We start from the raw sequence: 24,795 nt of genomic DNA, 5'->3' as shown, positions 1-24,795 counted from the left end.
CGAACTTGGTGGGATCTAGAGTTTGGAGGTTACCAATGTCTTTGTTTAGGAGTTCCATGATGATATGTTCCATGGCCTTGCAGACCAGGCTCGTCAGGCTAATAGGGCGATAGTTCCCAGGATCAGTGGTGACTCCCCCTTTGTGGAGTGGGATAACTGTTGCTGTACGCCATTCAGTGGGCACAAAACCTGATGTGAGGCTATGATTAAACATGGTGTTTAGGTGGGGAGCCAGTTCGTTCCGAAGTTCATGTAAAATGCATCCTAGGATGTTGTCTGGTCCCATGGATGCTATGTTTTTGGCTTTAGAGAGTGCAGCTTTTACCTGCATAGTTGTGACTACAGGGACTCTGCATTCTTCCTGTATAGATATGGGCCCTTTAGGTGGTGGTGGTGGGGGGATAAAGTTAGCACTGAACCTATCTGCCAGGATGTTGGCAATATCAGTTGGTTTTGTAATTTTCGTGCCATTGTGCTGTAGCTCTGAGCAGATCTGGGTGTTGCCATTGAGATTCTTGACACAGCTATAGAATGCTTTGTGGCTGTCCTTAGAATCAGTGACAATTTTGTTTTCGTAGCTTGCTTTGGAAGATCTTATAAGGGATCTCAGCTTCTTACTGAGGCTGACAAGGGAGCTCCTCCACTCATGGGATTTTACTCTCTTTTGCAACAATTTCTTCCTTCTGTTGTACAGTTTGTTTATGGCAGGGGACCACCAGATTGGCTTCCTTTTTTAGAGGAGAGTTTTTCTCCCTGGGTCTCCGCTGAAAACTGACAATTCCTGCCTAGTCAGACTTTCCCAGTAAACAAATGTAAAATAAAATAATAAATAAATAAATAAAAGAAATTTAAACAATGCATAACAATGGACAAAACTTTTGTGCAAGAATAATAATATAGACATTTTGGGAATACAGCTGTTTGTAAGTGTGCACTTTTTAAAAATCTGTTGTTATAGCTTTGAGCCTCTTACCTGCAAAATAAGGATCTCTATATTTTAATGTTATTAACTTAGAAAGTTAACAAATAGCTCCAGAATTAACATGCATTATTTAGTGTAGCATTTGTTAACTATAATTTATTTTTTTGCAAATCAAATTACTGATTTTTTATAGATTCATCAGTATATACTTGACTAATGTCCACTGGGGCCTTTATAAGCCTAGCAGAGCATTCCAATTTTATCCCACAGGTTTATGTGCCTTAGAGGTTATTTTAAGAGACATATGTAAGCTAGAGCAAGATTTACAGGCTACCCTGTCCATTAGAGACATGGGTGCTAGACCTGGAGTATATTTCCGATTTCCCATTCTCTGGCCCAAATTTCTCTTGAATAGAGTTAGGGAAGAGCTCTGCTTCCATTTATGGAAAAACTGTTCCGGAGAAGGGAAATTCTTTGAGACACATATCCGTCTCTCCATCAAGTCTTATTTATGTCTCAAGCAAAGTTTAAATCCCTAGATTGACTAATGTTTAGGCTACTCATTTTGCGGATGTGTAAAAAGTACATCAGGGTGGGATCCAAGGATGCATTGTATGCCAGGCATAGATTGCCTCTCCACACTCTGTAAGAACCAGAGTATAGAGATAGAGCACTGAAAGGATCTGCACAGGACGTGTTAACACCCTGTATTATTTTTGTGAGGAACCTCTGCGGATGTTCCAGTTGTTGCATGTACCTGGTCAGGTACATATTAAAAGGGGTGTTGTTGTCAATGATGAGCCTGATAAGGGCCAAAAATACTGGTTCTACTTTAGCAGTATGTATCTATAAGTTAATTTCCTATGGTGGTTGACTTCTCAAAGGTTACTATTATGCACTTCTTGGCACCGAGTTTTAGGATGTGGCTTTGGCACAATTCATTTGTGTTAGTCCTTCTTGTAAGATGTTAGCATCTTGAAGGGATTCTTTGACTGCTTCTGGTTTGCAATCATCTGTAAACTTGGTCATCTGGTACCCCTTGACACTGCCCTTGAGGTCTGAGACATAGCTGCCAAGAAGGAGCAGACTCATAACTTTTTGTAGAGATGGTCTCCCCTAGCCTAAATTCCTGGGTCCTATTTCCCTACATCGGTGAGTTTGTTTACAATGTCCAAGTGGGGTATTGTATCATATGTCTTAGAAAGATTAAAGTAGGCATTATGCACCATTTTGCCGTCATCTATTTCCTTGGTGACCTTCTCAGAGAAGTCCACCAGGTAGACTAGGCATGACCTGCCCTTGACAAAACCAAACTTGTTTGGATTTAGTGTTTAAACATTTTCTTTCTCCTTAGTAATAATTTCCATCTTTCCATGGCTTTGCATATGCCAGACTAGTCAGACATATAGGTCTGAAGTTCCCAGGGTCTGTTGATGGCTCACCCTTATGCAGGAGAATAATCGATGTAGATCTCCATTCACATGGCACACTGTCTGGAGGCTATGGTTAAACAGTGACTCCAGTGGTCCCGATAGACCATGTTTCAGGCTATTTAGGAGGCATTTTAGGATAATACTGGAGCATTATCAATGCAGTGTTTTTGGCCTTAGAGAGTGAATCTAGGATGTGCTCTGTATTGATAGTTGGGGGGGGGGGGGTTATTTGATGGTATTTCCCTAGGGAGTGGCCAGGGGAAGGGGGTTAAAATTTGTTGCTGAATTTGTCAACCAGCAGATTTGCTACATCTTCATGTAGATGGTTCCATTTTGATCAGTTCTGTACACTACTCTGTGCTGCCTTTGAGGTTTCAGACATAGCTAAAGAAAGCCTTGTGGTTGCCCCTTGTCTGAGATGCTATCTTTACCTCAGATTTGGCTTTGGTAGACTTAATTTGCCCTCTCGGTTGTTTGTTTAGATTGGTGAGACTGTGTTTATCATTCTGGATGTGGCAGTCCATAATTTTGGTTATGACTTTTTTCTTTTCTTATACAAACTGTTTATGCTTGGATTCCACCATGGGGCTTGTTTTTTGAGTTAGTTCTAGGCTTATTTCTGGTAGGCACAGCTGTCGCTATGCATTTATTGACATGATTGCAAAAGGTTTCTGTGAACGGTTCTGCATAGGCAGCTATGTTTCAAGATTTGGGGGGAGGGCAACATTTGAGTCAAAATGAGGGACATATGAGGAATTTTGTCATTTTAATGTTTTCTACAAACCTAGAGCAGGCCAGTACTTGAACAAAACCTCCCTGAGGGAATGATGTGGAAATGTATACCTAAAGTGATATAGACTCTTTATATAATACTGTTTAAATGAGTATGACAAACAGCTCCAACCTTGTAGGGGAGTGAGTCTTATCAAGTGAGTTATACTAGAAAGGCATGATTGCCGCATAACCTGGAGAAAAACACTGGTTTCAGACCAGAAGAAGATGCCCTAAATCTCCATCTCAAAGCTTGTTTTGGATTTTGGCACATCAGACAAATAGGTGCCCTTCAACTGCATATCTGTAAAGTGAGAATATACTCTTACAATGTTAAAGGAGATGAACTCAGTGTTCTCTGTAGGGGGTCTGTGGAAAATTTCAAATACACATATTTGAGCCTTCTACCTAACTATCCTGATAGATGTGTCAAAGAGGTGGTGCTCCTGCAGCAGGTCTGCAGGAAGACATCTCTTACCTTTGGTTACCCCTATGTGACCATGTAGTAGTTTTGGCAATACACTGATACCATACCGCTCAACTCTCCAGATTTTTACAGACTATTTTTATTTTTGCCACATATTTTTGGTCTGTTTCTCATAAAGTTTACAGGTTTTTCTGGCAAGTCACCAAGTATTGAAATCATTAAATAATGGCATACATTTGAGTTTCAGACTTCATATCCTTCAGAAAACATATGCTAACACAAATATTGATGCTAGTCTGAAGTTTCTTCTTTACTTCTCGGGTATTGATTGACTTGATGAACAGCAGGCACTCACCAGAGTATGTGCTAGAAAACTACCAGTTTAGTGTTTCCACATTATATTTATAAAAATATTAAACAGTGGACAAAGCACAGAGTTATTCCACATTCATAACTACAAAAGATTTTGTCCCATGTCAGTGCACGTTCTGCCTTTTTGTCCTGGAAGTAGCAGCCAAACCATTGAAGGCAAAGATCAAATATGTAAATTTGCCTGAGCCTAGTCAGTAAGAGATCATGACCGACAGTGCTAAATGCAGTCATGAAACAACACCTACAAGAGATTCTGTTGGAAGCCTTATCTGCAAATCTTTAGAGTAGGAGCAGATACACTCACCAGTGTACTCAGTCTGTGCACATGCAGAGCAACAGCCAAGAAGCCATTATTTAAACATGATCTGTTCTCATTCCACCTCAGCTACAGTAAACAGCTCAGGAATCTACATTTCAATTGCTTCTTGAACTAAATGTTGTAATATATTCTTGCATCTGTAAATATCTATGTATATATATATATATATATATATATATATATATATATATATATATATATATATATATACACACACATATATATATATATATATACACACACACACACATATATATATATATATATATATATTTGTTTTAAGCATATCTTTGTAACTGTAAATATGTGTTGCTCATTTCTTATGCGATCCTATTCACATTATGCCTATTAATAGTCCATTTAGATTAGTTCACAACGCTGGTAAACAAACATATACATATATATTTATATAAATAATACACTACAGTAATGCCCTACACCTGGGGACATCCTGACACTGACATTGAATGTTTACAGCTAGGATAAAACTCTATGGTCAGACTACTTACTGGTATGTCCCATTATAAACATATTATATCCCTGTCACATAGCTTGAATGTCTTCTGTTCCATTACCACATTATATATAAAGTTGTTGGTTTACATGTCCACAGATGACTTTGGTCCCACTTACTTGTGGGAGGAGCATATAATGCTCTGTTGCCCACACTGTGCTTACCATTATGCCATCCAGGGGCATCTGTAAACATCTGGTCACCACTCTTGCACCTGTGGAACCTACTACTAACATGGCTGCTGAAAGTTCCACACTGACCTGTTTCCACAGATCTGTTAAGACACTTTTTTGAGTTGTTATTTGAGGATGACATTGTTGTGCACTCTCTTGTCTTTTTTTAAGGGCATGGATTCATTTTGGCATACGTATTACTTAATTTTACTTGTTTGTTTCATTCATTATTATGTTCTTAGTACTTATTCATTTTATTGTAATTATTCTTAGTCAATGCATGCTTATATTTGACTGTTACAATTCTGTTGTTTGCGCTTTAATAAAACTGAAGTTGAATTTGACATTACAGCAAAAGATAATATTTTGGAGACACAAAGGAATAAAAGCCTGAAGAGAAAGTGCAGGTGGAAAGGAGGTTGCATAGGCTATAGTAGTCATGGGAACAGTTAATTATTAGATCTGTATACATATTTCATCAAGGATACAACCAGTATGGATGCTAGAATGTACAAAAGCATTCACGAGAGTATGTGACAGGTGGGGAAAAACATGGGGAATATTAGTGGTGAAATGAAGTAAAACGTTAGATTAACAAAGAATAGAGTAGAGAGTTATGCTACTAAACTTGTTTGCTGGCTGAAAGAGACATTCAGCCTAACTGGTAAGAACTGCATGCTACTGGCAGGGGTCAGCTGGTCTGCTCACACAAATGTGATATGCCTAAAACATACAATGCCTCACCTCTAGATGGATGGATTAGATCAGAGTTTTTCAGTGAAGTGAAGTCCAGTAGAATTAACCCATTTACTAATAACCACTTCTTGAGATTTGTATCTCTCACACTGACTTTCAGCCATTTTGTCTGCTACTTGTTTTATACAAGTTTATCTCCAAAGTGGTTATATATATGATTTTAATTCTTGTGAAATTTTCAGATAATGATGCTGGGATGCTTAGAGACAGAGTTAAATGATATCTGGCCTTAGTGCTACAAAGGAAATCTAGAGTAAAAGAGTCATGTACAATGAGCAAACCAGCCTAGGAACATTGATTATGGCTGACTCTCTTGAGTTTTACATTGACAATTTGGATAAACTGCTAAGCACAAACATTAGTTGTTTTCCAAATCATTAAATTTGATGACTAGAATACTTACCCAGGCAAAGAAATTTAAAATAAAATAAACTTGAGGTGAAGAATAAGGCCAGGTAAAAATATATGAATATTTGGACAACCAGATGAGTATGCTAATTGTATTTCAGGTCACTTACAGATAATATCCACACTTGGCAAAAAGATGACATTTTTAAATATAAGTTTTGACCTGGCTTTACAATGTCTGCTGCTCTAAATCACTGTGGGTATACACTCTCTCACTCCTAAGATTCTCAGTGAAAGTGTCGCCCATCCTGCAAGTTACAGTGCTGTGACAGAACTCTGCTAACCCCCCCCCCCAGCTGAATGGATGGGCTGGCACTAGTTTGTTTATGGGACAGCTATGTCAGGAAACCACATCCTCTGAGATGAACCTGGGGCAAAACCTCTATACTGACAAGGTGGCTTCAAGGATAACACTTTCCCCTGTTTATATCTTTCAAACAGAAAGAACACAAAGCAGCTTCACCAAGGGTATCCTATCCCACTAGTCTGCCAAGGTTTAGTTATTTATTTCACAACTTTTTTATTTACAAAAGAAACAAATGTTTCACCTCACCTGTATTACCTCACCTATCACTGTGTAAGACTGAGACAGAGTACCTTTTGACAATTTCTCCTGCATGGTCAGAAAAAAACAAAGGAATGCTTTCCTGCTACTGATGCACCATCTGAAATCAGAAGGTTGTGCGTATAAAAAAAATAGCAGACTTAGGTGCATGACTAAGCTTCAAATCATCTTGACATACTTTATTTATAAATTTGATAGCACAGGGAAGGAAAAACAAACAGCTTAAACTGGGTATATTTTACAATAGAGAACTGCTCATTTCTGGCGCAGTCTCTGAAACTGAGTATGATCACATCAAAGTAATTTGTGAAACAAGATTACACTTGAACATTTGCAAAAAAGTAAGAGATACAACAAAACAGCCAAAATCAAGAGCATTACTTTCCTTCTAGAGATACTAAATGCTTGCAGTGTGAAAACTGATGTGTTATGGAGTACAAATATTTAACTCTACGCCATTTCTGTGTAACAGGTTGCATCTGTTTATGAGAAAATCATCTTTGAATTCCTTTAAAAACAAATATGGATTGGCACAAGAGCTTCTGAGACTGATGTGGTGGTGTCTGTAAGGCATGTTGGCCATTAAATCTGAATGTAGGCTGTTCCCCATGTATGAACATAGGTTATAAGCCTGCAAATGGGTAGTATTGCTTGGGGGTGTGGGGTCATTTACAACAAACTTTTGTAATCAGTTTGTATTACTTTTTTATTGTTGCCCCTCCCGCTCATCAACTGCTGTGTCCCAGCACCCCTCTTCTTTCTTTACAACAAGAGTAGAGAGGAAATAGTTAGCCTATACTATCTTGATAGTAGGGAAGGCTTTCCTCTTTTGTCTACCCTGCACTGATGCACGTGCATGTGTCATTTATTATACATCCACACTCTACTGATGACAATCTGCTTATATTTTGCATCACTTTGTCTGCGCTTATATTTTGCATCACTTTGTCTTCTTGAGCAAGAGTCCATGGCCTCTACTATCATGGCCTCTGCTATGGACTGTATACAGACAGAAAATCCCTCTTCCCCGCCATGAAGGTAAAGGCAGCACTAAGTTGCTTTTCATACCTATCCAGTCTAGTTCCTACAGTGACAATCCCGCCACTTGAACTCAGGTTGCCCTAGTAGTAATAATAACTCCACTTGCCTTGCCTGTGCCCTCGCTCTTTATATTGCTTCTTGGCTCTGAAACTAGATCTCCATTCCCTTTTCATTAGTTCTTTTAAAACAAAGATAGATTCTGAAATAAACATAAAGTAAAAATGTTGCCTACAAATTTAGTGAATAGCTTATGTATTGTCAGAATGGGGAAGATGATAGAATAATGTCTTCACTCTGCAGTCCTGACTTTTCGTGAATGTAATGTTTTATTTAGTTATTTTACAAATAAGTGAGAAGAACAACTAGGCCATACCTTCTGGCTTTTTTTCTCACTTTCCACAGGACCTAAGCTGATGGCTCCTCACCTTTATCCAGAAGCTAATTTGTTTGGGGGGAATGGGATTTAGACAAGAGCCTTATGACTCATTTATTCCTACCCAGGAATCTCCATCAGCCCCTCAGTTCAAAGTGAAAGTTGAGTGGTAGGGTGGGGTCCATCCTACTGGTCCTGCAGAGTGGCCTACTATATACTTCTTGTGAGCACCCCCTGGCAGGTCTTCAGAGCTCCACTATGTTTGTTTTCCAAGGGGAAGCATAGCTCGGTAGGCAGAGCTCCCCTTGACTTACGAGTATCTCAGTTAAAATACTCCATAGTGAACTAGACTATGGTAAAGATGGAAGGCCACAATGAATCTGGGATCAAGGAAGCATGTGAAAATCAGTTACTCTCCTACCAACAAAAAAGGGCTTCATGTAGGTGCCTTACCCATCCTCCATTACATAAACTCAAATTTCCATAACTTTTCCTCCAGCCATGGGTCAGTCTTTTTCACAGTAATAAACACATGGCTGATGTTTACACTATCCTTGTTCTTATATTACCTGCCGCCCCCTTCTTAGTTTTTTTCTCTCCCCTTCTCTTCCTTTTCAACTCTTTGCCCTGAAGCTAAACAATGCAAATCCTTTCCAGCACATGTACTACTTCTATTTTTACTAAATGTATATTACTTTAATTGCTTCTGCACGTATCTTTGATTATTACCTTGCATATCCCTCAACTTCTTAGTGCATGAAATGTGGCAAAGCCTAACATAATGGGGGTGTAAAGACCAAAAAATACAGATTTTAAATATTGGTTTTAAAAATTAGTTGCTAGAATAACATGGTTTGTGTTAGCATACATTTTCTGAAGGCTTTGAAGGCTGATTTCAATCCTCAGTGGTTTGCCAAAAAAACAAAATCAAATTTCGGGAGGAACAGACCAAAAATATGAGGCAAAAATCTAGGCAGTTGAGAGGTATGTTACCTTGTATTATCTTATGTTACTGTAGTTTTCACTTGTTATGTTGTTACCCCAAGGCTGTGGCTAAAATGTGTGAATCAGTCCACTACCCTGGTCAACAAACAAGGAAACATGCATACATACATACAATACATATATAAATGAAGAACTATTCTGACATAATCCAAACATTCTTAGAAGGGTTCGCAGTATGAATGAGTGATGAAAAGTCAGTGATTTTCTGATTTTGTTTGTAAGTTAGTTATTATTTCTTCCTTAATCTGTCTCCCAGGGCCTTTAATTGTTTACTCATCTGATGTAGTATAAAAGACCACTGTGTGAATGGAAACTGCATGACCAGAGCTTGACAGAAGCAATCTGCAATACAGAACTGTATAATGCACATAACTAGTAAGCACATCTTTAACATGCAAATGGTACATTATGTGCAGGGTGTGGTCTGATTGCTATCAAACAACTCAACTACTGCAATTACAAGCTTTACAGGAAGCAGGCAGAGGTGTAGCCAGAGAATTCCATTTTGTACTTACAGTCACTTATTGCTACCCCCCTCCAACCCACCTAGTATTACTAAATGTGCACATCTCATAAAATGATAGCCCCCAAACACTTAATAATGCATGTATCACTTTCATCTGCTCCCTTTAAACCTAATAAAGATATTGTTGTTTTGGATAAGCAATTCTGTCTGAAACCAAGACATTCATTTAGTCGATCACAGACATATCATGTCCTGAAAAAGATACAATTTTCTAAGTGATGTTCAGAAGAGTGTACTCTGTTGAGTACAAAGAGTATGTCTGTCTACACCCTTGGAATCAGGTTTGGAGATCAAAGGAAGATGATGGGTATAGCTAACCTGGTCCAGCCTACTCACAGTAGGTAATGAGAAGTGTGAGAGAAGTGAACATATTAACGAAAATGACAAGGATCCAATATTACAAACAACAACAGGACTTTAGTAATGAGAAAGAACCGATGGGAAAAGAAAGGAGAGATGAGGTTGTCCGACATCAAGAGGTTCTCCGGTTCGATTCTCGGCTAGGGTGCCCTCTGTGTGGAGTCTGCATGTCCTCCCTGTGTTTGCGTGGGTTTCCACTGGGTTCTCCAATTACCTCTCACATTCTAAAGACATGCAAAAGGTGGACTGGACACTCTAAATTTGCCATAGGTGTGAGAGAGTGAGTGTGTGTGTGTGCAGGAAAACTACCATGGCAGGGCTAGCCACCTGGTGGTGTAAATCTTGGCTGTAAATAGTTGTCACTGTTGAAGTGACACCCCAACCCCATGTGCAAAAATGGGTAAAATAGACTGTGGATGGATTGATTACAGGAAGGTCTGCAGCTCATAAAGTGGGATTACACTTTCTTTGGAGTGAGGAGAAAGACTGATACATTTTGTTGAAGACAGTACTGGCAGGCTAGCAGTATAACTTAGTGGGATGATGGCCCATTATTCCCTGATTCCATCAGCCTCTATTTCCATAACATGTGATGGTGCAAGTCATTTAAGCAAAGTAGTGCTACTGTCACAGCCATGAAAGGAAGATAATCTTACCTCCATACCAACTCATGAACGTCATAGAAATAAAACAAGGATCTAACTTATGCAGAGGAAAACTCTCATTTCTCTTAAAAATAAGAAGATTTTTTTGACTGGGGCAACTTATTTTTGAGAATCTTAGACTTTAATGAATTGTGTAAAGATATAACATTTAACAAAATGAGAAAATATATGAAAAAAACTGGGAATAAATAAAAAAAATTAACTGTTTAAGGTTAGCTCTCTTCCTTTAGTTATCCCATTTTTGAAAAATAATTTATGTTAGCTCACCATCGGCCTTTTCCATTCGATACCTCTGGTTTTTTTAGAAGTTGGTCCTAGCTCTTTAAATCCCACTGTAGAGGGAACCGCTGGAAAAGACTTATCTTCAAAGAGTTTTCCACACTGCAAGCATTCTTCTTTTAAGGCTTCATAATCCTGCTTCATGAACTTAAATGCCTTCTCATTACTGCCAAAACCATCATCTCTTGCCCGTTCTTTGGCTACCCTTGACGCGATGGACATGATAGCTGTTGTGTTCTAGCTTGCTTAAATGTCCAAAGAAAGAAAATATTTCTATTGCTTTAAGGAAGAGAATGCCTCCTCTCATTTATAAAGAAGCAAGGGAACGCTACCTTGAAACTACAAAAGCAACAGGCGTGGCTGTTGTTTAAAGACGCGGTGCTTATTTGAGTTCACCTATGATTTGCTATGCTGACGTCACTTCAGGTGACATTTCTATTCACCTTTATAACTGTTGGCAAATAATCCAGTTTTTACATCCCCCTTTTCTTGCATTGCCTTTTTAGATTAACTGAAGTCATGGTTTCCTTCATATCTGTTTACTGTAACTGTATCCAAACCCACAGAAAGTATTCTACTCATTTTATACTGGAATAAATCAGATTGCATAAATTACTGTATTTTGTTGTATCTCTTGTGTGAGATTATACAGCTAGCTCAGGTGTTGCCAGTATTCTGGAATTAGACAGCTCTCCTACACGAAGGATAATAAATTATTTAACATGCTGCAATCATAAGTATTTCACCAGGGGAGGGGGAGGGGGAGGGATTTGCCTTCTGCGCTCACCACTCCTGTGTTCTCTTTACTCCTTTCATTATAGTTCTTTCATGCCGAAACAGTTTTTCTGGCAGGGTGTGTCTGTTATTATAAAGACTGGACAGACCACTATTCAGTTCTTCAGATGCTGCTGACAGTAGCAGTGAGGCCATGTTAGCCTGCAGTTTGGTTCTCGGTACCAACCTTTCTGAAAATCATAACAGACTCATTCATGCAGCATGAACTGCTTTGGAAGTTACGGCACTACAAGTTAGAAGTAGTGGCTTTCTGAATGACTCAAAGTCTGACATTTCATTTACATCATGCAGATCACCCTTCCACAAAGCTAACACTTCCATACTGTCTTCTCCATGCAAACTAGATTTTATTAATTTATTTTTCTTATCTTTCATTTCAACAATCATCTCTCCTACTAGCAACATCCAGCTCTTTTTCTTAGTCTGTCACCTCAAACTAACTTACCTCTTCATTCCATCCTTTTTTCTCCTCCTACTAAACTGCTATCCCCTCCCCACTATCTTCATATCATCTTTTCTCCCTCATGACATTTTAAACATTACTCAATACATGTTTCCTATATACTCAGCCAACCATATAGTGTTTTTCACTTTTAGTCAGAGATTATTACACTGTTAACTGTTTCACTTGTGACCTTGTATAGTGATAGTTGTTTTCTTCTCTTGTTTTCCTGTTTCAGTTTACAATCATGTGCATATATAAATATTATAACAGCCATGTTAAGTTGTATATCAGTCATCTATGTTTCATTGCTAAATACATTACTTTTTTATAGATGTTCTAATTGTGTATAAATTCAAACTCAATCTATATACATTTTCTAATTACAAAGTTTTTCTCCCCAGGGTCTCTGCTGAAAAGGGACTTTTAGTCCAGTCAGATTTTCCAGCTAAATAAAAACAATAAAAAAAAAATAAGTAAAGCTCAGACCCTGGGAGCAGGGGTGTAGGCAGAAATTTATATTTTGTACTCAGACCTAATGTTGTTGCCCCTACCATCCTATCATTTTAAAAATGTACTCAACCCTCAAAACTCCCAATACTATCCATGAGCACCTCACACCCTCTCCTGCTGTTGTGCAAACTTCGAGTTGGTGTATATAAGTAGCAAAGAGGAAAATTGTCAATCCCTGCTGTGTCCTGAGCTCGCACAAAGTAATGTCAGCATATTGCTATAATCTGACTGTTCAATTGCTTGTATTGGCATAAAAAATATTCATATTCTAAATGTGTGCATGTGTGTGTGTGTGTGTGTGTGTGTGTGTGTGTGTTGGGGTGTATGGATAAAGCACCAAATAATAAAATATATTGATAGCTTGCACTGTTATGTACTGATAGCCAGCAAAAATCTGTGAGGTCCACAAAGACTGTTAAATGGTATGTGTTCTAACAGGAGCGCTACAGAATCCTGAAAGCCCAAAATCCTGAAAGTACAAAATACTGAAAACTCAAAATCCTGAAAGCACACAGGATACCAACACTTACTATATCCCAGCACAAGTACATATAGAAACAAATAAAACACAAACTATATTACTGTTCTCCAAGTATAAGCAGGGGGGCAAGCACCACTGCACCCCCTGCTACTTAAATATATCAACTCCAAGACTGCACTTAGTGTAGTGAAGTGCAATCTCAGAGTTGATATATTTAAGTAGCAGGGGGTGTGGGGGGTGCAGGGGGGCTTGCCCCCTGCATATAGTTGAAGGGTAATATGTTTCTGTATGTACTTGTGCTGGAATATAGTAAGTGCTGATATCCTGTGTGTTTTCAGGATTTTGGTCTTTCAGGATTTTGTAGCGCTCCCGTTCTAACAGGGTACCTAGATCACAGTATCTTGAGTCTATGAAAAGGTCTGCTGCTTGACATCTAAAGAACAGCAGGTGTTGTTTTGGAGAAAATATACACGTCATTTTGGAGCTTGCAAGGGTAACTGGGTTGCTGTTCACTCAGACAGATGTTAGAAGGTGAGTTAGGGCACTCAGTGCACAGATTTTTGTCCACTATAAGGGCGGCAACTGTCCTTTTGTGTGTAGTCTAACAGTAACATGATTCTGTTTGATTAACTGTGCTAGTGCCATAACTGTGGAAAATTCATTATGTAAACAATCCCTTTAAGGGATGGTGCCCAGTGTTACCAGTCTAATCCAGAACTTAAAGAAGTTCTGTGTCTCTTGCTCTGACCCAGAAAGAGGAAAAAAAAAAAACAATGACACTTTAAAAGTTATGGTAGCATGAGGGCAGGGCTCTCCATTCATATGAACAGCAGGATTGTCTCTGTATATTACTTCTCCGCTGCTATGAAGTGCTGTGCAAAATGTCACAGCTCCAGATTATGGTCCCTAAGATTTTGCTTCAGAATTTGTGGTGTCGCTACATAAAATCCTTATTCTTGAGGCAAAATGACGAAACTGTTAAAGATGTTCATAAATGTGGCTAAAGTGGATTTTGTTGTGGCATGGATTTATAGAGTGCCACGATTTTAGGTACATTTTGTCAGTGGTTGAATTATATTACAATCGAACTACAATGGTTTGACTTTGATATAATTTCAGGAGTTATCCTCTTTCTCCATGGTTGTGTGATCGTAGAGTTAGTATATTTCATTTATGGGGATGAATGACTTGTTTCATTTGTGATAACCATATTTCTTTGTTTTTTTATATGAATGCTATCACCTATCAACTTTCATGACATAGTTTAATGTAAAGAAATGCAATAATATATATATATATAAAATGTGTGTGTAATATTTTTTCATAAAACAAGGATATTTGCATTGGCTGCTTCCAGTTGCACAAAGATTCACACTCAGATCATTCTACCTAGAAACTGAGGCTGTATTGTGGGGGAAAATAAACCAAGCTCAGCTATCTGAAGTTAGGGTGTCTGTAGCAATTTCCATAGGGCTAGTAGTAGTCTAGACATCTGAACTTTGACTTTACACCACTAATTACATTTCTGACAGTAAAGCAGATAATGGATTAATTTACCATTGGAAAAATAATTGCCAGTGTCTATTTGTTCAGTGATATATTAGGCAGAAAAAGTACAAGTAAAATTAAACCTCTCTACAACATTACTTCTCAGTAGAACTTCAAAGAGCAAGATGAATTTCATTCCCTCCAGTAGAGCTATTTTGAGTGTGTACCTTTAACTCCTAGTGGGCGTGGCTTCAGCATTTACAAATTGAAGTTATCACCTTACATTTTTAACAAATACCCATTGACAGAGGTCATATATCAGTACAGTTGTGTTTGCTATCATATATGCTTCAAGATAAAATTTTCCAATACCTTGTATTTAACATGGTTTTGGAATTATTAATGCAAATATGAACAGGCAATATTTGATGCCTAGAGGAGCAGTAGGGTGTAACTGCAGAAACGCCTGGAGACGTCACTCGGCTGTAATGAGTATATTTTTTAATAAGATGATGCTTTTAAGCAGCACCTTGCTTTACTATTATGATTTTGTTTGCTTAGAAACCTTGTTAGCTGTGTACTGCTAATGACACAAGTTCATATACAGAATAAATATGATATAGCTATTATAGCTGATATGAAGTGGATGCTTTTCATGTTAAAGGTGGAGTGACAAGATTGACTGCCATTCTCATTGTTTTGATTAAGCAGGTAGGTCACATGATCCTATTGCCTACATCCAGGCAGCTTTTAGTCTGAGATCTCAGATTTCAGTACCTTGGGGGAGGGTAATTTAACACTTCAGGAAATGCTAACAATTTCCTTTGTGTACTCCTTTTATTTAGAGTCTAATGCTATTGTTTGTTTTTTTCTTTCTCAGTATCTAAATGTTTCACTATTTCACTTTGCAAGCAGACACAGATGTGGATTTTTAATATTTTCTGCAACATAGAACACTGCTACATTATAGACACTAGCAATGTCTTCAGGCTTCTCCCGTTAGGGGTAGCCACAGCGGGTTATTGGTTTACAGAATGATTGACAGTGGAGTTTTTACCATGTCCAGTTGCCAGCCTGGCACCCAACCTTCACAGAAGACACACACATACACTAGGGTTGCCACCTTTTACTCAGGCCAAAGTGGGACATGGGGGTGTGGCCAATATGACACTGGCCACACCCTCTACCATGATGTCACCACCAAAGTGGTGAAGAAGATGCTGTTATGGGTACGATGGATGGCTGCTGGAGTAGCAGCTGGATGGATGAATGACTGGATGGATGGATGGATGGATGGATGGATGGCTGAATGGATGCATGGCTGGCTGGCTGGCTGGCTGGCTGGATGGATGGATGGATGGATGGATGGATGGATGGATGGATGGATGGATGGCTGAATGAATGCATGGATGGATGGATGGATGGATGAATGAATGGATGCATGGATGGATGGATGGCTGCATGAATGAATGGATGGATGGATGGCTGCATGAATGGCTGGGGGCTGGATGGATGGCTGGCTGGAGTGGCTAGCTGGTTAGTGGGAGTAGCTGCTTGATGGATGGATGCCTGGCTGCATGAAAGGCTGGATGGCTGGCTGCATGGCTGGCTGGCTGGCTGGATGGAGGAAGATGGCTTGCTGTCTGGATGGAGGAGGAGGATGGCTGGCTGGATGGAGGATAACTGGCTGGCTGGCTGGCTGGCTGGCTGGAGGAGGAGGATGGCTGCCTGGCTGACTGGAGGATGGCTGCCTGGCTGGCAGGAGGAGGAGGATGGCTGGCTGGCTGGCTGGCTGGCTGGCTGGCTGGCTGGAGGATGGCTGGCTGGCTGGCTGGCTGGAGGAGGAGGATGGCTGGCTGGCTGGCTGGCTGGAGGATGGCTGGCTGGCTGGCTGGCTGGAGGATGGCTGCCTGGCTGGCTGGCTGGAGGATGGCTGCCTGGCTGGCTGGCTGGAGGATGGCTGCCTGGCTGGCTGGAGGATGGTTGGCTGGCTGGCTGGAGGAGGAGGATGGCTGGCTGGAGGAGGAGGGCTGACTGGATCGCTTGTTATATAAAAAAAAATGCGGCCTTTTTTTAGCGGCTGTAGAAGCACTTAAAACAAAGTGCTCCTACAGCCGCTATCTTTGCAGGGCTATTCCTGCTCCAATCCCCACCCCTTTCATGAATTGCAGCCAATTGCTGCACGAATTAAAGCACCCGGACCTAACAGGCAGCAGCTTTGCCTGCAGGTCCGGGTTGGTGATGTAACTGAATTGCCGTGAAAAAGCCGGAAGTAATTGCGACTTTTCCATGGCAATTCAGTGCAATCGCAAAAGTGGGACTTTTCAGGTCCCACTGCTTGATTCAGCGGGCAATGGGATAAGGTGGCTTAACCCGTGAGTGTCCCGCTGACAACGGGACGGGTGGCAACCTTAACATACACACACACATGCACCTACTGCATGTCTTTAAAACTCACTAGACTTCAGGAAGGACATGCAGATTCCGCACAGAAGGCACTCCGGCTGAGAATCAAACCGAAGAACCTCTTGCTGTGAAGTGACAACACTAACCTCTGCACCACCACAGCCAACTGTTACATTAGACACTCAATAGCTAAATCTAGCATTGACACCTATCTGTTTTTTTTTTTTTTTGGGGACTATCTGGAAATCAAAGTGATTGTCAAGTAGTCTGGAAAATGCTATATATACTCCGGTATTCTGTTTCAAAGAAGCAGACTATCGGAATTTATGTCAGTGGATTTACTATGCTTTTTTTTTTTTTTTACAAAGAGCATAGTAAATCCGCAGAACAAAGGCATCAAGAACAGAAAAATAGGGCACTCTCCTTCAGCTGATGTGACAATGACATCACAAAATGGCTAGAAAGTGGGTGGGTTTATGGGAGGTGCAAGAGGGTGTGGCCTAAGTCCAGATTTAGCCAAAAGAAAGGTGGCAACTCTAGGCAAATCAACCTCAAATAGTAGACATGTAGAAAAGACAAATTATTGTTCCTCATTGATGAGGAATTATCTCTGCTCCTGATGCAACGAACAGTACTTCTTGGAGAGGATTTATAATTGGTCATTTGTAATAGCACTTGTTTTGTTTGGGTACCAACCAGACAGAATTTAGATGAGTTTATGAAAGGATACTTTAGATGGATTCCATTTCATAAAAACTTGAAAACTCTGTTCCGTCCTGTTCAACCAAACCAAGAAAGCACGGACAACAAAACTAGTGCTTTCATTCACTTTTAATTTTATGTGAACCTCTTCAGAAAAACTTGAACTCCACCTCCACAAGCTTATAAATAATTAACCATTGTCCCACGGTCAGTGATGTCATATCAAAATTAAATCTCATTTAAAAATGAAATAAAAAATATTACATGAAATCCATACATTCTAGAAAGTGTAAAGATGAAAATAAAAATAAACATATTTACATATAAAATAGAATAAACAGATATGTAAAATCATCTATTTGTTCTTGCGTTGCAAGAAACATTTTATATTGATAGTGTCGTTTAGACCAGGTGTATTGTCTGCCCCAAGATGAATTTGCCAAAAACTTTCTTACATTCTAAAAGTACTTTACAATCACCCATAAATGGCTCCTGACTAACACTGTCAATAACAGAAAACATAAACTTTTTAAAGTCAACACATACAATAGAGTGCTTTGCTAAAGCATTAGTTTGTTCTTTCTTTTTGATTGCTAAAAGGTGTTCGTAAATTCTTCTTTTCAAACACCTGGTGGTCATTCCAATGTAATAACTGGGACACAAAAGACACTGTGCAGCGTATACTACCATCTCACTATTTTTATTTAATTTTTAAATGAGATTTAGTTTTGATATGACATCACTGACCATGTGGACAATGGTTAATTATTTAAAAGCTTATGGAGGTAGAGTTCAGGTTTTTCTGAAGAAGTTCACATAAAATTAAAAGTGAATGAAAGCGTTAGTTTTGTTGTCCATGCTTTCTTGGTTTGGTTGAACAGGACTGAACAGAGTTTTCAAGTTTTACTGTTTCAAGTGTTTGTTTTACGGATTCCATTTAATGTTTCTAAAATCTGAACTCTCCCCAAACTTCTTCAACATACATGGACATGGCACTTTTTTCTTTCCTGCTTATTTATGTACCACTTCACATAGCATTACAGGTCAGACGCAACCTATATCTCACTAAAATGCCATCACTACAAATTCACAGTGGATAAAGGAAATGTATTCCTCTCTTCTAACAAACACCATGCCCAAAGTAATCAAGGTATGCTCTATCCTTGTAGGAGGCTGTTTTATAATCCCAAATTACATTGCTGACACACAAAATGTCAAACATAAAAGAGACAGCTACAAGGTGTTGAAAAATGAAATCACAAAATGCACATGAAATAATAATCTGAAAAGAAAGAACAATGATGCACCTTGCCAGTCTTCCTGCATCAAATGCGGAGACTATGCCACCCACAGCCCTAGTACTTAAATATATGCACGTATAATTGCACAGCTTTATACCAAGTAAATTGGAGTGTTTACAGCAATAAGTAATTTTTTAGTTGTCCCACAAACTGTGCTGCCTTGGAGTGGAAATCATTTAGTAGCAAGTGAGTGGTGGAGTGTAGCCCTCCCATGGAGACAGTAGTCTGTCTTTTACCTCCATGTTAATGTTCTTTAGGAACTGATTACTTGTAGTGCTCATGTATTAACTCATTGACATACTTTGTCTTTATGAATAACTCCCGTTTCTCAAATTATTCTGTCAAGTCTGTCCTAGGTGTTTTAGGGGGGCTGTGCACCCAAATCCCTGTAACTAAGGTTGCTCCATTTGTGGGGAATGGAGCAGTTTGGTGGCTTTACGATGTTGCTGGTGCTCTGTATTGTTACAAGTAACTACTGCTGTTATTTCTGTTTTACAGCTTTGTTAAGTTCCAGATATTGATTTTCCAAGCATGAGTAGATGGGATTTCTTTCAGGAATGCAGAGGAACTCAGGATGGAGCCTGGTGTGGATTAAATAAGGACATTGTCTGTTCAAATAACTGCATGTTAGTTTATTGCTCAGCTGAGGAGCCTAATATGACTATAATGAGGTAGTCTGCATAAGCCACATGGACTCTGGACTCTGGCAGTACCATACAAGGCTATTGCCCACACATTTGGGGGCTGGGAATGTCTTAAATGATTATGTCCTAAAAGACTGGTGACTGGCACCCCTATTAGGTTTGAAAGGAATTACTTAAATCCAAGGAGAATGAAAAAGGAGTTAGTACTTGACTTAAAACTGGCTTATTATGGGGATGCAGTCCCATGTTAACATAATTAAGTGCTGGTCCACTTCCATGTTAACATCAATGAATGTGTAGGGAGATTTATCTGTATTTTTGTAGATTATCCTAAGAACTACAAGTGGAATGAAACACAGACAGACCAGGCATGAAGGAGAATTTAGGAACATGGAAAACTGTGTTACAGAAGTCATGGTCACAGACAAAGAAAATGCATTAATTAGTGAAAGCAGTCTAAAACACTGGTGAAGATCTCATGCACAAAGTACACGATCTGTCAATGATAAGATAGGCACAGCGACAATGGAAAATACTGAACGCTTTACTCAAACTAGAGATGAGCTGGAACTAACACACTTTAACTGAAGGATAATCCCAGAGTTTATTAGGTTCATGATGATCCCTTGAATGTAAATTCTGCAATCCACAAGTCAGGAAAACATATTGCTGAAAACTATTTTCAGCAAATCACAAAATAATCTTTTCTGCAGGGAGTGGGGGTGGCAAAATGAGACACACCAGCTGCAGAATGGCGTATTAAGGTGAAATGCATGGTGCATTACCTAACTACAGAGCAGCATGCTGTTGCTGATGCATTCTGTTGTGCCCACACAGGTTCTCAGTCTCTTGTATAGCAAGCACCTTTTAAACTAAGGAATAGCCCCCCCCCCCCCAAAAGCAAAAATATACTTTGCGGATTCCATACTATTAACCCATATGTTCTGCTGTACAAAAGCAGGTGCCAATATTCACAGAGATACACTGTATAACTACCCAAAGTTTGCACAGCTGATGATACTCTAATCAGAAAGATATACTTTCTAGGCACTTATCTGAGCTTAATGATAAATAACCTCACAGGGATACAGGTAAGCAAAACAGCTGAACTGTGTATCAGAATATGTAATCCCTGCATGCAGAAAACATAGGAATGAAGGGACCTGTGTTACTGTACATACATCTTGTGTAACTTCATGCTGCAGTGGGCACCAAGTGGCTCTTAGACAATGACATGCTGGTGAGAGGCTGTATGCACTGTACACCTATATCTAGTGACATGGACACAAATTTGTTTCACTAAAAAAGGAGAAAAGGAAATACAATAGACTCAGAAAAAAGGAAAGCAAGCAAAGGGACACACAGTTTGCTCTAGGAAGCAGTTGGCATTGGCCATATATTTGCCCTCTGCTCTTTACATTGCCTCATTAATCAACTCCAAAACCTTTGAATAGGCTGGCTCAAGCAATGGTGCCAGACTACCTGCAGTGAGTGATGAGAACCACCCATTGGTAAGGAGGCACTACCAGTCCCGTCACATCCCCCAACAGCCTCTGCTGGGGTGTGCTACAGTAGAGCTGCCTATGAAGCACATGGAACATCTGGACCTGTAGAATATGCAGAGACAGAACAAGCATAACATGAGTGAATATATTCTACAAAAGAATCAAAATCCATTTGGCAGGTCATCATAGTTAACTAAGTAACCATTGCTTTATACACATTACTCCTGCCTCATGCAGAATTTAGCACAGTTCAGTTGCCATTCTGCCCATGCTATATGAGATGGGGCCACATCAAAATATTGTGATCTGCATAAGGTAGGATATCATACTGCCAGGTACAAGGCACAGCATTGGGTGTATTATGCCCTTGGTGCATACCAGGCACAAGACGAGTGCAAGGCAGTATTTAAACATAGGTACATATACATAAACTGAGCCTTGTGTGTGTGTGTGTGTGTGTGTGTGTGTGTGTGTGTGTGTGTGTGTGTGTGTGTGTGTGTGTGTGTGTGTGTGTGTATATGTGTGTTTGTGTGAGTGTGCAACCGAGTGTGTGGACAATCATGTTGAGTGGATATCTGTGTGGAACTGCCTGTGACTGTTTGTGTGTTGCATGTCTGAATGTGTGTGTCTGTGAGGGGGCTGCTATACCTGTCAACTTCCCCAGACTAATGAATAAAGCCTGTTATATGGGAAGGACACTACACACCAAGGATGCTCTTTAACTATTATTCTAATTCACTTAAAAGTTAGAAGAACAGGTTTTGTACCACAAAGCATTTTCAGAAGAATAAGAAGTATGAAACTTTACTGTCTGATACTGTTGACTGACTGCAATCATCCGTGATTTACAAGGGAAAGGACAAGTGTAAGAGAAAAAAATTCAGGGACAAAGGGGAGGTGTGGAGGTGTGTGTGCATGTTTGAGTTTGAATCTGTGCATGTGTGTGGGACAGTGAATGAGGGGGATGCCTATGCCAATGAGATGCATGTGTCACCAGTAATGAGTACCACAGGAAAGTGTTGATTACCACTAGTGATAAATGAAATGATTCAGAGACATGAAAATTAGCAAATAATGAATGATTTCTTTCCACATACCAGCTAAATATGTCTCTGAACCACAGTTTCCATTATGATGGAAACTGTTCCTTTAGGGTACAGCAGTTTCTACATGTGCAGTAAAAGTTTTCTGAATCCTGACTTTTGATAAAAGCAAACGTCCAAATATTTGGAAGTAACAGCCATCTCAGTCAAGAAGGGAGACAGCTACTTAAAGAAAAGGAAAAAAAGCAGGACTAGTGGCATTAGGAATGGTAGAGAATGATAATGAAAAAGGGAAATTGACAAAAGAGGAGGGATATTTACTGAGCCCAGGTTGTGAAAGGAATAAATGGTCCTGAGAAAATAAATAATAGTAACTGTGACATCCTCCTCTGGGCCAGTAATTAAGGAGCCTGAATCCTCACCACTGACACTGGAGAGGGATGTTCACTTGGAACAAAAATAGATACACTCAGTACTTCCAGATGCAGCTGTCTGGACCAAGCACAGTTTCTATTAAGAGCACACAGAGAACACACTCAGTCCGGGGACTGTGTCCTCTCTCTCTCTTCAGGCTCCCAATAAGACTCCCCACTGGTACAGCTGTAGACTTGAGTCCTCAGCCAAGTATTCAAGCCAAGTCCTCCAGCACCTTCTCTGTGAAACCAGTGTTGTGTGTCCCTGCTCCAAGTAGCTGACACACATACGCTATGAGATTTTATTTGCGCACACACACACACATGCGCACGCACACACACACACACACACACACACACACACACACACACACACACACACACACACACTTGTGAAAGGCTGGCACAGATTTAGCTATACCCTTTCTGCCAAGACTATAAGGTAGTTACACTACCACCAGACACTCCAAAGCCAGCTACTCTAAGGCTGTTACAATGGTACCCAATTATACTGAGTGAAATTAATAATAATACAAATGATAGTGTTTGATCAATGCAGTAAGGCTTTCAGGAGTGGCTTGTTATACCTATTCGTGATTTTCTACACTACTGTATAGTGCACTGAATGACTGATTTGATAGCTTGTTATCATGTGGAAATTCTTTTGCTAATGTCTCATGTAATGCATTATTTGTGCTCATACTTTATTACCTTGACTTTTGTGGAAAATGGATTATCAAAGCTTGCCAACTAACGTTAGTGTGAAAGAATGTAGGGCAGAGAATTCCAGATATAGTCAGAAATTCAAGTTTCTGCAGGGAATAGAGTTTTCCATTCTAATGATCCCTGCTGCTCTGGTGGCAACCAAACATTCCCAGAGGAATTAGCTGTCCCAGAATATATAACATTACAACAAACTGAAGTTCTGGTAAAGTGCTATTGCACTATGAATAACCAGTGTCAGTGTTAGAGGCTACAGACTGAGAAAATGTACCTATTACAGCATTGATACATAATACTGTACTCTGCTTTACTCTACTGATTCACTCTCAATTTTCACACACACACACACACACACACACACACACACACACACACACACACACACACACACACACACACACACACACACACACACACTTCTGCTTTCATGCATACAACCACACATACACTCACAAATACAGACAGAAACAAACACACACACACGCACACTTTTGTATGTTTCAATTACTTTCAAACTTGTTAAACAGCAAAAGTGCTGCTTAGCAAGTGTAAAATAATAGCTTTATTGAGCTCGCTCTCATTTTCATGCATACACATAAAAATAAACACACACATACTTTATTTATTTATTTATTTTTTTATTTTACACTCATTAAACAGCAAAACTGCTGCTTAGTGAGTGCAAAATGATGGCAGCTGTTAGGTTACTCAATCCAAGCTCCACGGCAGCTTAATATGCTGGCATGAAGCAGTGGGCTCATTTTCCCTCAGGTTTTACCTGTACATTAATACCCTGCTGGAGAAAACTCGTTCTCCAGTCAGGGTGCCGATGTACAGGTTGCCCATTCTCTAAAGTGAATTAGTTACGCCAGTTTTCACAAGAGGAGTAAAGTAATGTTTTGATGCCCGCTACATTCAGTCTTGAGCAAGGAAGTTCAGTGGTTGCAGAGCAAGAAATTTTCACCTCATAAAGGGAACTTGAAAATATTATTTTAAAGTTAAGACTAGGATGTCCTACAACAAAGTATCTTCACCTACAGTTTACAAATGCCTTTTTTGAACCCTCCACCCCAGTTTTCAGATCAGAAATTTATTAGAGATACTTGGTTTTCCCAGTGGAATCAAAACAATCCTGGAAATGTCAGAAAAGAGAGATTCAAAGTAGCAAAGGGCAGGGAGTGGGGAAAAAAGAATGACGTAAACTTGTGGGAGGTGCTGAGTGAAGTGAGAGTGGGACGCTCTGCAGAACTAAAACGTTAAAATAGTAAAATATAGTAAAGCATGCAGCCAGTAAGAAGTGCATGTGTTTTTATAACATAAACTACGTGTTGACATAAAAAAAAATAAGAATGTTGTCAGAACCCCGTATCTTCTCCCTGTAAGGTTCACGGCTTCTTTACTGGCTAACTTTTACTGATTGACAAACATAT

General features: G+C 39.6%; 1 protein-coding gene across 2 annotated transcripts in view; it reads right to left on the bottom strand.

The window, feature by feature from the left end:
- Positions 1–24,795, bottom strand: part of CAPN2 (calpain 2) — a 602,999-nt gene that overhangs the window by 504,510 nt on the left and 73,694 nt on the right. Inside the window, exon 1 of one of the 2 annotated variants that reach the window (XM_044058721.1) lies at positions 10,898–11,272. The exons of the other annotated variant lie outside the window; for it this stretch is intronic. Coding sequence (XP_043914656.1) covers positions 10,898–11,131 — 234 coding nt within the window. The 5' untranslated portion in view covers positions 11,132–11,272. Of the gene's footprint in view, positions 1–10,897; positions 11,273–24,795 lie in introns of those variants that run through there. 2 annotated transcript variants of the gene reach the window in all.

Source organism: Protopterus annectens, chromosome 1.part2 (genome assembly GCF_019279795.1).
Source record: "Protopterus annectens isolate FY-2018-M chromosome 1.part2, PAN1.0, whole genome shotgun sequence".
Lineage (NCBI taxonomy): Eukaryota > Metazoa > Chordata > Ceratodontiformes > Protopteridae > Protopterus > Protopterus annectens.
Note: the sequence above shows the minus strand (reverse complement) of the source record. Positions and strands in the feature narration are given on the sequence as shown.